The 17587-nt window shown below is 47.5% G+C and overlaps 1 protein-coding gene across 1 annotated transcript; it reads right to left on the bottom strand.

The window, feature by feature from the left end:
* Nucleotides 1-1275: 1275 nt before the first annotated feature.
* Nucleotides 1276-2876, bottom strand: GSX2 (GS homeobox 2). Its single transcript, XM_070372942.1, has 2 exons — nt 2300-2876; nt 1276-1616 (listed from the first exon to the last, which is right to left on the bottom strand). The coding sequence occupies exons 1-2, from the start codon at nt 2874-2876 to the stop codon at nt 1276-1278; spliced, it is 918 nt and encodes a 305-aa protein (XP_070229043.1).
* Between the last annotated feature and the right edge of the window lie 14711 nt (nt 2877-17587).

Here is a 17587-nt window from a genome sequence, read left to right as displayed (position 1 = left end):
GTGAAAAGGAGACAAGGAAAAAAATCCCAAAGTCCAAGGGCACCTCTGAGCTATTTTGGAAAATTGAGAATGTATATTTTTGGACAGACTAACTCCCTATTCCTGAAAAAATATTTTTTTCCACAGCAGTGGTAGAAACCAGCTAATTTCTTAGCTAGACAAACACTCAAAAACAGTATTGCTTCTAGTCACTTGTAGCATCATTCGTAAGTCTCCATGTGTTTGCTTCCAACCTGTTTGATGGATTGTTGCCCTTTCTAAAACAATTCCTACTATTCAGATTCCTTCATATAATTCAGGTTTTAGTATTTGAAAGAAATGAAGACAGAAAAAAAGGGAGGAGGGACTGCTACAGAAAATAAATAGGAGTAAGGGACTTTCAACTTCCCCTCCTAAATAGATTGAAAGGTTTGCCTGTCATTAATTGTCAGTGTCACTCTAAATGGATTTATCCTGTCAATTGTGAGGAAGAGAGCTATTTTAAGAATGGGGAGTACTACCTGGTAGGCAACATCATGACTGAAAGTGTCCTGGCAGAAGTTTTGGTGACACAAATCCTACAGAGTCACAAACTCCCTCAACCAAGAGACTCACATTATCAAATTACAGTCATTACTTTGCTGTAAATTCTCAGACACTTTTATTCTCTATCCATATGGGGAAGAGAGAGACAGGGGAAGTTGGTGAGAGCCAACACCATGAATTTAAAACCTTGATTTTTGTCTCATTTATTTAAATAAATATAAATATAAATTTTATATAAAACTATTCACAAAGAGACTTCAGTGACTTGGATTTGAGACTCTTCTCAGGCAGTTTTTCAAAAAGCAAGACCTTACAGGGTTTAATTTTTCTAAGTTATTTGTAACTCAATACCTTCATTTAAAAAAATAATCAAGAAACCCCATGTTCTTATCTGGTTCTGAAAGACAGGGAAAGGGAAATGACATGCGCTTTAAAAAAAACCGACATACAGTTTTAAACTTAAACCAATCCTGTTTTTCCTTTGTTATATGACAAAACTGAGTTGAATCTAGATTATTTACATAAAAAACAACAACGACGACCTATAACTGCGAGAGGAGCCCCAAACAGACAGATCAAGGAGACAGGAGAAGGGTCAGGCCCGGCATGCACATCCCCGGGGAATGCTCCTCTCCAGGTTCTCCAGGTGGGACCACCGAAAGGGTGAGGATTTTGGCCCCTGGGTGCCAGCCACCTCGGGAGTTAGGGGAGATGCCGGGAGCGCGTGGTGTGTGTGTGGGCGGCCCTCCCTCATAAGGGGGAAATCTCCTTGTCATCGTTGGCCGAGGCCGGCGACAAGGAGTCCTCATCCTCGGAGCGCGCGAAGTGCGCCTGGCTGCCAACGCACTTGCAGCCCGCGTGACTGTTCCTTTGCGTGCCCTTCCCTTCCTTCTTATGCTTCACCCTGCGGTTCTGAAACCAGATTTTCACCTGCTTCTCTGACAGATTCAGGTACGTGGCTATTTCGATCCTCCGGAGTCGAGACAGGTACATGTTGGAAGAGAATTCCCGCTCCAGCTCTAGGAGCTGCGTGCTGGTGAACGCCGTCCTCATCCTCTTGCCATTGGGTACCTGGCTGGTGTCCGAGCCCCCTGCAGATGGGCCAAGAGAGGGCAGAAAGGTAATTCTCCAGCGAGGCGCTCCCACCCCAGGGCCCTCCCTTGCAAACGCTGCCTCTCAAGGACCCACCCGCGAAGCTCAACCAAACACCTGTATCCATCCCTCACTCTTTCTCATTTGGAGACAAACGGTTACTTAGCCAGGAAGGACAGAGACGCCCAAAGCAAGTGAAGGCCTTTGATCTCGGGGATGTAAAGTCAGAGGATTAAAGTGGGGGCGGGTGAGGGGTTGGGAGAATCCTGCGGTCTCCTGTCCACCCTAGCGGAAAGGCAGGCAGGCTTAACCAAAAGCATCGAGATGCTTTTAGCCAGCCTCGACGCCCGATTGCCACACTTCAGTTCAAACACACCAACCCCGGACCTCAGTCAGTTAACCTCCGGTTTTTCAGCCTTCAAGTTCAAAGTCGCAAAGGACCCTCTACTATCCCAGACTCGAACACCAGGTACTGGAGTCGAGCGCACCAAGCTGCTTGGAGAGTCTGGCAAGGCTAACTTTCACCTCGGAACTTACGAGACGACTCTGCAGTTATTCCAAAAGCCCCTCCTTCGCCCCCTCCGCCCACCCCACAGGCTCCCACTTCCTCCACTGAAGGCGAGACGTTTTACTCCCGGGAGCCAGCAAGGCGTAGCGCGCAGGTGCCCAGGACCCGCCCTACCCATGGTGAGGCAGTGAAATCTCCGCGGGTCCGCCACGTTGTAGGTGGTGGCGGTGCAGACAGGTGCGTGGTGCTGCGGGTGCCCCAAGGCCGCCGCGGCCGCCGCCGCTGCCGCCGCGGCCGCCGCTGCTGCTGCAGCTGAGCCGGGCTGCTGGGGCTGGTGGTGGTGATGGTGGTGCTGCGGCGGGTGGTGGTGATGGTGCGCGTGGCTCACGCGCGGGCAAAACTGTGCGTCCCCGGGACCCGAAGAAAACTGACTCTTGAGCAAGGGCAGGGCCCCGGCGGCTCCTGCCGCTCCGCCACCCGCGGCCCCTGCACTCCCGGCCCCTGCGTTCCCGCCGCCGGAGCTCGCGGGCCCACGAGAGGAGTGCAGGTGCGAAGTGACGCAGAGCGGGCAAACGCAAAACGCTCCGCTCTTGCGGGACGCGCAGCCCGGCCCGGACATGGACATCACCAACGGGGACGGCATGCCCAGCGGGATGAAAAAATCTGGCCCGGGGTGTGGCTCGGGAAGCGAGGGCGCGGGCCGTGAGGAGTCCTTGATGATGAGCGAGTCGACATAGAAGGAGCGCGACATGTCGGGAGGGGTGGGTGGCTGGAGGGCCCGGCCGGTCGTGGGGCCCCCCTCTCCTGTCCAGAGCTCTGGCCCCGGGCGCGGCGCGGACGCAGGCGGTCAAGCCCTTGGGAACGCCGAGGTGTCGGTGCCTGGACTGCGAACAAAGGGGTCCCTGGAGAGGGCTGGTCCTCACGTCCCCCGCCCGACGCCCCGGCTCCGGGATTTTATAGCCCCCACCCCGACACGTGATGCTGCGGAGTACCGCTCGGCTCTTGCTCCTCCGCAGCTCCCCACCCTCGGGATAGGCTGCCCGAGTCACAACAGAAGCGGCGAGGAGGGGCGGGCGCGCGGCAGGGAAGAATTCGGAGGAGGGGGATGGGGGAGACTTTGCAAAGTGTAGGTTTTGTTAATTTCCCGGGGAGGCCAGCCTCTTCCCCCTCTTTCTCCACGCTTTCCCGAGAAATCACAGAGCTGCATCCTCCATCCCACCCCTCTCCCTAGCCTGGGCCCCAGACCAACTCCTCCAAGCTTCCGGCCTCACAGCGCACCAGGTGGGGACTTGGAGGCCTTTCTAATCGGAATGCCCCGTGCTCCCTGCTCCTCTGTGCCAGCCGTGGATACGGCACGGAATAGTGTGAGGCCTGAGGTTTAGAACAGGATTGTGCCGCTGTGGACTGGCAGCGGCCCAGTCCTGGAGCGAAACGTGGGACAGGCACACACAAGCACACAGAGTCCCCCAGCTTTTGGACTTGGCCAGTGTCATTCAGGTGGTTAGTTGTGAGGGATCTGGGAGGCATAACAGAAAGGCCTCCCAGCTAAGAAGAGGAACTTTTCATTTTGATGCTTGAGAAGTTCTAAAGTGCCTTTGCACTTGGGGCCTTCCTGGGACCACTCAGATCAACCACCTTTCCTTGTGCCTTTTTCTAACCCGAAACTCCCCTTTGGCAGAGAGAGACACTGAAGGGGTCACTCTTTTCTTTCTCCACGGGGTTCCATTGCTACATTTCCAGGCCAACCCTACAAACTCTATCCTAAGGACTTTGGAGAGAGGCCCAAACCCTGGCCCTTCTGGAAACTGGGCAGGGGCTGAGGGAAGCCTTTGCTCTGGGTCCTGCCATCTCCCACCCCTTGGCATTTTACAGATCTTAGGCAGCTAGAAGACTAACTAGGAAGCACTCTCTTCTATGCACCCCCTTTAAAGCCCATACAAATTAAAAGGAATTGAGACACTTGATGCCTCAGTAAGGGAGAAGTGGTTTGGTAAAGGAAACCTCCCTGAATGGCAGTGCAAGACTGGTGCACCAATGACTGTGCAAGAGACTAGCTGCCCCCCTAAGGGCTATTGATCTTTGGGGAAGGCAAGGCTACAGAAATGACAGCTTTCTCTTCTTTCACCCTGTAGAAAATCTGGCTGGAGCAGGGAGGGTGAGCACCAGCTCCAAGTCCAATCCTTTTCCTCAGACTGCAAACTTCAGGCCTGAGATCACAATGATGCGAAGAAACTTGGGGACCATACCCCTCCACCTGTGAGAGCCAAGGGTCAAAATACTAGGGGAGGCCAGCTTCTCAGCTGGTGACATGGCTGTCTCTATTTTTCTGTCTCTCCTTTTCCCTTTCCATCTCTGTGACCATCTCTCTTGCCTGCTAGAGAACTATAATTGGGTTGTAGGGACGCCCCGCTCTGGGGAGCCCAGGATTTATGGATGGCAATTAAAGTTTTATGAATTGCAGCTGAGGCTGGTTATTGAGCTATTTGAATGTGATTAGAATTCAATTAGAAAGCGGTTAGTGGACAGTGGGTCTCCAGAGTGTAAACAGACAGCTATTCCAGAAATGTGCTAATCCAACATCTTGTGACAACAATTAAGGAGTCTCAGGGCTTAACTCAGGGCAGCTCAGCTGTAACTACTTTTGTACCACAAGGTTTGCTGCTGCAGCCATCGCAAGCTCTCAGCTTCAACCCAGCCTGCCGGGCTCAGCCCATCTTCAAATGGGAGAATCCAGGCAGTCCCCAAGTCATTACAGCCTCAGAAAGAAGACTGGGAACTCTACCATTGGGAGGTGCCTAGTACCAGGATGTTTTTACAGGCCTAAATCGTCCAAATAGGTGACATGATTTTCCTGTTCATTTTTAAGTATATACATATTTTTTCACTTAAATTTTATATAATATATGCGTTTATTTATTCACTATGATCTGCAGTGGTTCTAGTTCTGTGCATGGGGAAAACTTCTATGCTACTATGCTGGGAGTTGTGCCTATGTGAGGACCATTTTATTTTAGAGAATCCTAATTATGATGCTTGAGCATCTAACTCAATTAATGTCTGACTACAGAAACATCCGGTTGGTGTGCTGGGGAATTTTGAAAAAAGTGAGAGGCCCCTGGGGTTGCTTAGGACTGCAAGGGGAGCAGCGGCTTGGGGCCGGACTGAGGCTGAACGCAGACCGCGACTGAGCAATGTGTCTATTAGGGTACTGGGTTAATGGCCAGAGCCCACCACGAGCAAGCATTTTGGAGTCATGATCCACACTGGAGTCTCTCTTTAGTTCTCTTTGAATCTCTCTCTCGGTCTCTCCTCTTTCCCCCACTTCAGCCCCATCTTCATAAGCTCCTCTTCCATGTGTGTTGCCCCCTTATCTCCCCCCAGGGCCCTGGACAGCTCTGTGACTGACCCTGCTAGCCCTGCCCTTGCTCAGAATAGCAGCTCCTCCAACCCATTTGAAGCAGAAAGGGACCCTGGGCAGGCCATTGGCGTGCCCCTATGGGGCCCCCGCTGCCACCCAATTTTATTTCTCAGTGATCCTGTCCGATAAAATTTCATCGTCCATTAAGTAATCCCCGAAGTGAGAGCTCTTATGAGCCTATAATGAGCTCTAATTGCCACGACTCGGGGAGCCACGTGGAAGGATTTATTCGGCATTAAGCAGTCGGGTACAGAGTACAGGCTGTTACCTAAGCCATTGCTTTCATAATTCAAGGAGAAAATTAGTTCTTTTGTGGGGGGAGAAATCCTTTGATTTTTTTTTTTTCCTCCCTCTTGCTGGGGATGATAGAGGATGGCTTTGCTTTGTCTTTGATGATGTCACAAATGCAAAGGTAACAAAAATTGTCCCCCACCATCCCCCAACCCCTGCGCAGTCGGGATACCCCATCCTTACCCTCAACTGAGGGGAAGAAATTCCCCTCATTTCAGTAGAGCCACCTTTTTGCCTCTAAACTGTCCAACTCAAGTCTGGATGAGTGGTTTCCTCGCAGCTCAACCTTGAGATGTGAATTCTTGGATATAGCTTTCAGAAAGTCTTCCAGTACTTTCCCCCATCTGGGATCACACCAGACCTGAACCCCACGTTTTCCTCTTCCTGTTTCCTGTCACCAGCAAAAACAGGGAAATAAGAGGTGGCATGGACTTAGCATTACTTATTCAACAAACGTAGAGTTCTGACCCACTGACGTGCTTACTGTTTTTTTTTTTCCGGCGGCTGTAACTCCTACTTTGCCCCTCCCTCTGCTCCCCGCCTCCCCCAACTCCAAGTCCTTTTTTTTCCTCTCAGTTTCAGCGTTTGCCCACACGGTTCTCCTGCCGGATCTTCTGCCCGATACGGAGGAGGCTGGGAGCAGGGCCCGACAGCCGGGAGTTGGCCGGGCCTCCTCGGATTTATTTGCTCCTCTTACATTGATTTCATATTAGTTTCCAAAGCGATGAATGATCTCAAAGCTGGGTTTTGTTAGACGAACACAAACAGGAGACAGGACTTACTTGCCCCCAGCTCCCTTTAATGAGGTCATTATCAAAGCGTGAACAAGTCTATGAATGTTTTATTGAAAGCGCATCGTTAACTTGTATCCATCCTTTTCTCCGAGTGGCATTGTGATATTGCTGTCTGTGGCACATCTTACCCGATATAGCCCGAGATTTCCCCATTCTCTGTAACCAGGCAACCCTTTCTGAATACCCCAAAATTGAAAAGAACCGCTTAGTCTTCAAGAAAGTCCTCAATAATAGTGGAAAAGAACAAAGATCCAGGAGACAACAAAATGCCACAGGGGTGACTTTTCATGAGCAATTATCTCTCATTAATCAGAAGAACAGCTGCAATATTAATTTTCTCTCTTTCTTCCTCTCTTTTCACAGTCCCCAACATTTGAATAATCATAAATTTTGATTTTATGAAGGAGTCACATTTCAGGGGCCGCAGGAAAGCAGCTACCTAGGTGAAGACAAGGAGAAAACGCGCTCATTTGATTTTTGTTGTTGTTGTTTGGGTAAAGCTGCCAATAAAGCAAAATGGAAAAAAATATATAAATAAGAGAGAAATACGGGAGAAAACGGTCCTCCCCCACCACTTCTTCTTGTAGATGGTGACTGAGAATCAGGACTTTTCCCACTCCCCCTTCTAAAATCTCCCCCTCCTCCCCCTCCTCCCTTGGACCCACTCCCCAGTTGTGTTGTGAGCAGGGCGGAGGGAAATGCCCCGGCGTCTGGCGTGGGAGTTTCGGCAGGGTTTCTGCCCGTTTAACTTGCAAACGTGAAGCCAAGCGTTGTCGATATGACCAAAGGGACACTCTTTGGGCGTAACTTGCATTGTGGCCATCAAAAGCCCGCTGGCTTTGGATGAACCGAGACGTGCATTCAGCAGAATTGGGGCGCTCGCTCGCTTTTCAGGAGCCAGAGAGGAAATTGTTCCCGGGATGTGTAGCCAGAGTGGAAAATGAAGGTCCCCAGATTAGGCTGTAACCTGCAAACGGGCTTGGGGAAGTTGAAAGAATCTCATTAAGGCCGAGGCTGTAATTACCAAAGACACACTCTTAGAGAACCCAAGCCCCTCTTGAAAAGCCCCTAGTGGAGAGAAAGACGGGCAGTTGGGAGTCAGTCCCCACATTCCAGCGCTGGCTGAGTGGTGAGGACTCAGGCCCTGGCTGCCCCTTCAGCTGCCCCAATACTGTTACTTTTAATGCATGGCTGGGAGAGGCCAGTCCATGGAGAGCTCAGGCTGCGGACCTTGTCCTCACCCACCACCAAAAATGATCTTGCCTGTCCCCACTGTTTATTCAGAACCGATGGGCCTTTGAGAAACCTGAATTCGCCTTTGTGCTCACCACAGGCGCACGAGTTCAATTCGGCCTTCAAGAGAGGAAGGGGTGGGGGAGGTTCTGGGAAAGAAGTGAGGAGTTTGGCCGAGAATTTCAAGAACGGCCTTCAGAACAGAGTTTTGATGGCACCCAGTCCCCACCACACAGCCCTTCTGCTCCCCACTTCACCTTAATTAATATTCACCCAGTCCCAAATCCTTAAGCCTAACAAGGCATCCCTCCCCCATTTAAAGCTCTCCTCTGTCACCAGAATAAAATTTATTGAGCGCCTTCTCAGTGCCCAGCGTGTGCTGGGCTCCACAGGGAGCAAGCCTGAAAAGGCCCAGACTGTATCCTATAGAATATTGTTTCATTTTAGTAACAATGGTCTGAGGTGGGGAACAATTATCCAGATAATTGAAGCAAATGCTGCATCTCCCTCCCTCTCCAGTTCTCTGGGCGCTTGCCTTTTTTTTTTTTAAGTGGGTTTTTCAAAGTTAGCGGTTTTGGTTGGAAGGGGGGAGATGGGAATATAAGGGGAGGGCTGAATTAACACCAATTCGCCACTTTCCTTGGCCTAAGTTTCCTGAAAGCACTGGCCCAAGTGGCTCCTTAGTAATGGGATTCAGGACGGTTTTTTATTTTTTAAAAAAAAGTTTCCAAAAAGAGAATGAATCATTATAATTTATAGCAAGCTGGCATTTCTGGTGTTCAACCTTGGCCATCTACAAAAATCACCTGGGGAGTATGGATGCCCTAGAGATTTCGATTTAATGGTGTGTGGCCAAAACACTGAAATTTAAAACAACAAACAAAAACCATGGCGCACTTTCTACGTGGTCCTGATGCTGGTGAGGGCTGAAAAATAATGGATAAATCCTACTTTCACTTATCCAAAATAATAACCGCTTTGAGTCCCATTGAACAACTGATAGTGGTTGAAAGTGTGTATTGAGAGCCTACTATATAACAGGTTCGGGACTGGGGGATCCACTGCACAAGGCCCGTCCCCTGGAAATGTCCACTTTGTCGAACGAAGCGGTAAACCAACTCAGAGCTGGTGAATTACAAAAGGTCGCGTGAATATAAAAGCAAAGCCCTAGCGGCTCTGGGAGCGGAGAAAGCCCAAGTGTGAAGTGACCTGCGGGATCACCGGCTATCTTCGGCCTGGGTCGGGATTGGAGGGAATGTCAGGCCACCCAAAGGCGCGCCCAAATGCCGAGAGGAGTCTCTTTGGGCTAACTGAAAGAATTGAAAGGAGGTCTCCCTTAGACTGGTAGAAGAATATCAGGGTCAGCCTCTGTGAACCAGGGAAAAAAACGCCCGCCGCTTTCGAGTCTTTTCGAGGAATTAGGGGATGCCCCTAGCACCCGGCCTGGTGTTTAGTGAGAGTTCGTGGCGTCTCTTGTTTTCTGTAATTATCTGCGATCTGCAGCTCCACGGATCCTGAGGTTTGGGAAGCAGGTGCCAGAGCCCAGGGTTTCGTAGTGAGTAACCAGGAAGCCGGGGCCTCTGCCCAATCACCACTCCGCCCCCACACGCCTTTTCCCGGCGGGATTTGCCAGCTAAGGCTCCTCCGCAGGCCGGCGTCTTCTCCCTAAAGGCACTCAGTCCGGTGGTTTTTCCAGCCCTCTATTTCTGGGCGAACAGTTCAGTAGCCTCCTCAACCTGGGCCCGCCAGGAAAACCTCGCCACCTCCTATTCTCCACGCTCGTCAAAGGCCTGGAGCTCTATCTTGGCAGTCCCTATTTAGGACTGCGCTCTAAATTTCAAGGCTCTTTTGGCCTGGAGAAACCTTACAGCTTTGAGGACGGTTTTATAGAGGAGGAAACAGGAGGGTATGAGCACCTCTATTTCCCGAGTTCTCACTGTGTGCCTTGTCCTTAATCAGGAGCCTTGCCCACAAAACCTCATTTAATTTACATAGCTGCCCTACCAGATAAAGCACTATTTTTCTGTTATTTCTCCACTGAGAATCCTGAATCTTATTTAAGTTCAAAGGCTTATCTAAGGTCACAGAGCTAGAGATGAGGCAGCCAGGACTCAGATCCTGTCTGTAGAATGTAAAAGTCGGAAGTTTTAAGCACTAGGTAATACTATCTCCTAATAATATATCGGATATTTATTGTGCACCTACTATATTTTTAAAAAATGACCTTTATTGGAGTATGCATGTGTGCTCAGTCGTGTCCAACTCTTTTCGACCCTATGGGCTGTAGGCAGCCAGGCTCCTCTGTCCATGGGATTTCCCAGGCAAGACTACTGGAGTAGGTTGCCATTCCTTTCTCTAGGGGATCTTCCTGACCCAGGGATTGAACCTGCATCTCCTGTATTGGCTGGCAGATTCTTTACCACTGAGCCATCTGGGAAGTATTATTGGAGTGTAGTTGATTTACAATGTTGTGTGCTAGTTTCAGGTATACAGCAAAGTGAATCAGTTAAACATATATCCACTCTTTTTAAAATTCTTTTCCCCTATAGGTCATTACAGAGCATTGAGTTCCCTGTCCTATACAGCAGATCCTTATTTGTTATCTATTTTATGTATAATAGTGGAGCACCTACTATGTCCTCAGTTATGAGTTAAGCCTTTAATGTATCATTTATTTCTCATAGTGACCCTGTGAGGAAGATACTTTTACTATTTCGAATTTGTTTATTGTCCACTCCTTGGTTAATGTGGCTTTCCTGCAAATTAAAGATTACAAAGGCCAGTCTGCTGCTGCTGCTGCTAAGTCGCTTCAGTCGTGTCCGACCCTGTGCGACCCCATAGACGGCAGCCCACCAGGCTCCCCCGTCCCTGGGATTCTCCAGGCAAGAACACTGGAGTGGGTTGCCATTTCCTTCTCCAGTGCAGGAAAGTGAAAAGTGAAAGTGAAGTCACTCAGTCGTGTCCGACTCTTAGCGACCTCATGGACTGCAGCCTACCAGGCTCCTCTGTCCATGGGATTTTCCAGGCAAGAGTACTGGAGTGGGTTGCCATTGCCTTCTCCGAAGGCCAGTCTAATGTAGCCCATATTACAAAAAAGGCATAGACTGGAGTGGGATGAGATAGGGAATATGACTGTTTTTATTCACTTGCTCCCAGAACATAGTGCTAAAGACAGTCGACCAGGTGAAAGCAACATGTTACTCTTATTTCAAAAGCTGTTATCATAATCGGTATTTGTCTTCAGGTTTATTTCAGTGCTGGTTGAGCATCTCCCCCAGTTGACTGCAAGCTGCACTGGGCAGAAACTGCATCTGTTTTGTTTATTCACAGGTGTCTATAAAACGTCTAGCCCAGAGGTGGCATATATTAGGAGTGGAATAAATACTTGTTGAATGACTAATCCCTCATTTTGCAGATAGGATAAATGAGGCTCAGAGAGGCTATGCAACTTGTCCAAAGACACGCAGCTTAGAAGTGGGAGAGGGAAGATTCAAACTGATGATTTTCTAACTGCTGACCCCGTCCCGCTTTTCACCCTGGCTCACAGCTTTCTGTGCTGTGTCCTCTGGGTCACAGGGACTGGCGCTGCGTGGCCAGGGGCTGTCCCAAGTCCACGTCCAGTCACTCCCTTCCCCAGGCCGAGAGATACAGAAGCTGTCGGAGGCCGGAGAGGCTGCTCCCTAGACGCGGTGAATAGGCACTCTCCGCGGGTCGGCCCCTACCAGCTGCCACCGCGGGAAACCTGCAACCCACTCCTTCCTGGTGTCCGTCTCCATCTCTGGGTCTTGATCTGCTCCTCTCCCTGGGTAACTTCTCACTGGAAAACGAAGCGACTCTAAGAGATCGCCTTGAACCCATAACCTGCAAACGCTTCCATCAGCAACAGTCTCCAAACTCCAAGCACATGGGCATCCACGCTGGGCACAGCGTCCTCACCATAGCAGGTGCGCATGCGCAAGCGTGAGTGCTGGGCAGGAGAACCGTGTGACTCCGTGCGTGCGCAAGCGCGGGGGAAGCGTGTGTGAGAGAGTGTGGGGGTGAGTGTGAGTGAGTATGAGAATGAGTGCATGCTGGAGGGTATGTGTGATGTGCATGTATGTATCAGCAAGTGTATGAAGAGGTGAGGAGTGTGAATAGCGTGTTAGTGTAAAAGTGAAGAGTGTAGGTATTTAGGAGCTTGAATGGGGGTTGTAAGCATAAGGGTGGCTGTGAATATTGGGGTGTGTGGATGTATGAATGTGAGAATTAAAGAGACAGTGTGAGGATGTATGTGTTGCCGAGGGTGCATGAATGGGAGTGCGACTGTGAGTTTGTGAGAAGTGTGGGGTCCCATGCGTATGTGCGAGAGTATGTGTGTTTGTGGAAGCACGTGCGTGCGCGGGCCCGCAAGTGTGTACTGAAGAGTATGGGGAATATGAGCGTTTGAGTATGAGTGTGAATGTGGAAGAGAGCGTGTGTGTGTGTGTGTGTATGTGTGTGTGAAGTTGGCATGTGAGACCACCTGCCTTCGTGGGGCGCGTGCATGGGGTTCGGGTACTTCCGCGGGCCTCATAGCTGCTCCCTCCAGCCCACCCAGTGGGCATCCTCCTTAGCGCAAGCTCCTCCTCCTACCGGGGGCCTGGGAACCTGCCAGGTCAGAGTCGGGGTGGGGGAAGCAGAGCCTGGAGAGAACCTCACGGTGAAGCCAGGACCTGCTAAGTGGGAGCGGCTTTGGAGCAATGCCTCCGGGAGTCCCCTTCTTTTCTTCACTGCCTGCCTCCAGTTTCCCTCACTCCTGCCTGGATCCTCTTTCCATCCATTTTCTCACTCAGTGAACATTTATGTGTCCTCTGCTTTAGGACATTTAGACAAAGCCAGGCTCTGCTTTAGGTGCTGGGGAAACCAGGAGAACTAGATAGCTTAGGTCTCACTCACTATGCAGTTTTCACAGGGGTTTCTGTTCATGAGTAACTGCTTTGCCAAATACTGATGATTTGATACAAACTAAAATTTTGGCCTCTGCCCTCAAGCAGAAGGGCATGGAAGGCTTTTAAGACAGACAGTGATATCAGTAAGATAATTCACTGAACTAAGTGCCTGTGCATCCCGGCTCCATTCCAGCCTCAACCCTTTCACTGCTCTACTGAGCTTGGGCTTAGGGTTAGGAGGTCCTGGGTGTGAAGCTCCCCTCCTTTGACAATGAAAATAATCATGACTCTTCTCATAGGGTGGCTGTGGGTGTTAAATGAGTTAAGTCATGATAACTGTGGGAAAATGCCTGGCACACGGTAAGCACTCAATATGCCAGCTATGATGATGGTGATGATGATGTTCCCCAGGTCACATGCAATGTGGGAGAAGGGGAGATGCTGTGTTTGTGGGGTACAAGTTTAAGAGATTATCCAAGGATTTAAATTAATCTATGTATGATTATCCTGCATTCCTCTCCAGAATCAGGCTGTATCAGATACCTGGTCTTCAGTCTTCTCTAGTAACTTCTTTATTTATTTATTTTTATTTGGCTGCACTGGGTCTTCATTGCAGCATGTGGGATCTTATTAATAGTTGCAGCATGGAAACTCTTAGTTATGGCATGTGGGATCCAGTTCCCTAACCAGGGATCGAACCCAGGCCCCCTGCATAGGGAGTGTGGAGTCTTAGCCACTGAACCACCATGGAAGTCGCCCTAGTGACTTCTTATGCTCCAGAACTAATGACACCAATAGTGCTGTTGTCAAAAAGAAATGATAAAGCAATGAGGGAAGAAAGCAAGAATCTACAGGAGCCGAATGTTCTTTCAGGCAACCTTAGAAGCTTTTCAAGTTCACTCATGTACCATTAAAGTGAAAGGGAGTATTTTAACAGTGACACAAAATTTAACTTGTGAACAAGATTTCTGATGAAATATGACATAGGAAATATGTTTCCTGATTAGCTAGGTAACTCCCTGGAACAAGATACTGTATAAACAATTGCAGGACGTACTTTTTTTTTTTTTTTTTTTAAGAAATCTGTCTAATTAACATTCATTTTTTGATGTTCTAACTAGGATTCCAAAATAATTTTCTTTTAAACCATAAAGGGCATGTTCAAAGATTGAATTTCCTTATTGAGACTTTTTTTTTGGAGGAAGAAAATACATCAAAAATAAATCTTGAAAAGTGTGAGAATTGGTGGCACCATCTACATTCTTGAATTTAGCAGCTGAAATGAAATTTTGCCGTTATCCTGCTGGCTCATTTCATATTACAACTAGAGAAACTGAGGTCCAGGGAGATGAACTAGTGCGAATTGTCAGTCCTTCCATCAATCACCAAATAGATCATTTCAATCTTGTTCCGCTAGGCAGAGTTTTACATTTGCAGGAAGAATTCCTGCAGCTAGGAGGGAAAAGGGAGGAGTTTCAGCTCCCTTCCATATGGGCACATCTCTATTGCTGGCAGCTCTGCCTTCTGGTCAGTCAGACCCAAATTTTGTAGTCTTCCTGACTCCTCTCTTTTTGTACATTTAATCCACTGGGAAGTCCTGATGGCTCTATGTTTAAAAATATCCAGAACCTGACCCCTCTCAACATTCCCACCACTGCCACACTGGTCTACCTTACATTCTAGTCTCCTGACTAGGCTTTTTCCCCCTATGCTTGTCTCTACAGTCTGTTCTCAACCCAGCACCCAGAGGAGCCTCTAAAAATAGGAGTCAAATCAGGTCAGAGCTATACTGAAGATATTACAGTGGCCAAAAAGGCCCTCCACGATCTGGCCGTGTGTCTCTCTGACCTCCTCTTCTTCTATTGGCCTACCTGCCTGCTTTGCCTTCCTTGCTTGGCTGGCCCTCTCTTGCACTGGCCTTCCCTTCTGCTGAGAATTCTTCCCCACAAGCTCACTTCCTCACCTTCTGGTCTTTTCTCAAATGCCATTTTTTCACTATTTAAAAAATACCAAAGCCTCTACTATGCCCTCTGTACTCCCAACCCCCTTATTATGCTCTGTTTTGTTCTCTCATAGCACTTATCATTTTCCAACATGCTGTATAATGTACTGTGTGTGTATGCTTATGGCGGAATCTCCCTGCAAGAATGAAAGCTCCTGGAGAATGTTTATCTGTTGGGATCTGTTGGGGTCACTGAGAACAGAGCCTGGCACAGTAGGCGGTGCTCAAAAATACTAGAAACAGGATTGAAAGAAGAATGCCAGTATTCTAGGTAGATGCCTAAACACAACTCATATCTTACATCTACATACATTTTGGAGTTTACAAAGAATATGTTTGAAACGTATCTTAAATATGTTATGTCACTGGAGCTGCACAATTAATATAAGCTAGATAGGACTATTTCCCCCCAGTTGTTATTTCCACAATGAGGTATTCAGAGGTTAAAAGACTTGCCCAAATCAGATCCAGGACTAAAATCTAAATCAGGGTGTCTTTTTGGGTGAGAGACACTTGGCTCAATGAGGAAAACTAATAAGTTACTAGATTCATAGTAGACCCTTCTAAATGCTGCCCCAGGATGAAGGCTGGGGTCCTCCCTCCACTGTCTGCTTTTCAGCTAAGTGGTGCTTGGGGGAACATAACACAATGGCCACATCCTCTTGTGTTTATAATTTGCACAGAGTTGAAAACAAGAGATATTGTCCTGTTGGCTCAAGCTTATTTGGAGTCTGCCCTAAAACTCTGGACTTGGCGGGATGCCCTCCCTTGTCTAACTGCTCTGGGCAAACCAACATGCCGTCTTAGTCAGTGTATTACAGTTCTTTCCTCATGTTTGGGCTCTCTGTCAGTCCATCAGATTTAGCTGATGAGCTCATTGACTACAAACTGATTTAGCAAGATAATATCCCTCATTCTCTGGGCGTACACAGCGCTATTGTCTTCCACAGATACTAGTAAAAATTGACATCTCCTTTCGAGAGCATTGATGTCTCAATAGCCATTAATCAATAATTGTTTTTAAAGCAACAAATTATCATATTGAACTACAAAAGGAGTTAAAAAAAGAAGTAATACGATTCAGAAAATAGATGTAAATATAAAATTAACAATTCTGAACAAAATTTTAGAGATAATACTTTTTCCTCAAAGATGTTCACATTTAATAAAATAAATGACAGTTGCTTCTTTGTTATTCCCCAACTGGCATAAATTTTTACTTTTTTATGTGAATGGGAAAAATTTAAACATTTCGAGGCAAGAAAAGGAAAAGAACAATTTAATTGTTTATTGAAATATTAATTCAATGTTTGGTTATTCACAGATTATCTCCATGCCATCTCCATTTAGAATACTTGTCTCAGTTATACACTATTTTTTAGTTCCAGGTGCTCTAAAGCAACAGAGATGTTAATTATGAATGCAGAAGGCATAGTTCAGAAAGAAACAATGGCAGCCAAAATTAACTGTATCACTGCTGCTCTAAAGGGGGTTTTTTACCTGTTCTTTTTTCTGAGATCAGGCAAATTAATGGAATTTCCAACAGTGTACCTAATAATGATCACAATACCATTTATATTGGCCAGAGAATGATTCTTACCCAGATAGGATTCTTGGATATTTAGTTGTAAACTCTAAAGAAAGCATATCAGAATAATGGCCAATTTTAAATATAAGGTCTAGGCCATATTGCTAGAGGAACTTCTGGAAATAGAGCTGCAGTTGCTATTGAAATTCAAATCAGTTTAATTCACCATTATTTCCTGAGTGCCTATATGTGCTAGGTACTAGGGTTACAAAGATGGCCAGAATCTAACCACAGCCTTCGATGAGTTCTAATGGGATACAACAGTCTATGGCACCATGGAGAACAGAGCCCTTCTTTCTTCTAGCTGGCATCAGAGACTCTGGGATTGGGACTTGAACTGTTTGTAGGATATGCTCAGCTTCAAAACAATGCCACCACCACAACAGCCGTGAGAGAAGAGACTTCTAGGTCAAAGGTCTGCTGGTGGGCACAGGCCTAGAAGATGGATGTTCCATCATGTGGCAGTGGAATGACTGCACACAGCAGGGTGAAACAGCAAGGGCTGCTGAGAGGCAGAAAGCAAAGGGTCTAAGTGGCGGGTGAAGTACTAGGAGATATCTCTATATTCAATGGACAGTCACTGAAGGTGCTGAGCAGAAAATTGCAATGATTATATTATAATCATTGAAAAGGATGGATTGGGAGAGAGAGAAACCAGAGGCAGTTAAAGTCTTAAAGTCTGGTCCTGAGATGATGAAGGTCACATTAATCCATGGTGGCAGGAAAGGAAAAGAAAGGATAAATTCAAGAGCCATGTGGAAGGAACTACAAACAGTCCTTGGTTACCAATTGGTTGGAACATAGGTACAGAAAGAGAAGAGGCAGTGGGAAATTTATATTTCTATCTTAGGTGTCTGCATTGATGGTGATGATGTTAAATATTAACGCAGTGGTTATAGCTGCAAGATAAGCTGGTTTTTTTGTTTGTTTCAGAGTGGGTGGAAAAGGAAGAAGAAAAACTATTTGGTTTTAAAGATTTTGAGTTGTAAGTGTTGTCTGAACCACCAAGAAGAAATTTTTTACATATAGTAGTGTTGTAAATATGGATCTGAAGTTAAGAGAAATTGGGGTTGGAATAAAAATGGCATTCACCTACAGTATTCAAACTGTATTTATATAATAGTTGCAGCATTAAGATAAGATGAAATTACTGAGGGTTGAGGTGATGGTTAGTATGGTGGTTGGGAAAGGCCTTAAGGTTGTTATTTTGGTATAGTGCCCATCAGAGT

Source organism: Bos mutus, chromosome 6 (assembly GCF_027580195.1).
Source record: "Bos mutus isolate GX-2022 chromosome 6, NWIPB_WYAK_1.1, whole genome shotgun sequence".
Lineage (NCBI taxonomy): Eukaryota > Metazoa > Chordata > Mammalia > Artiodactyla > Bovidae > Bos > Bos mutus.
Note: the sequence above shows the minus strand (reverse complement) of the source record. Positions and strands in the feature narration are given on the sequence as shown.

Excerpts from the sequence above, each read along its gene's own strand:
- GSX2 (XM_070372942.1), bottom strand. The coding sequence starts at position 2,876 with ATGTCGCGCTCCTTCTATGTCGACTCGCTCATCATCAAGGACTCCTCA. Across the intron at positions 1,617-2,299 it reads ATTTCACTGCCTCACCATGG|GGGGCTCGGACACCAGCCAG; the intron begins GTAGGGCGGGTC and ends GCCCATCTGCAG.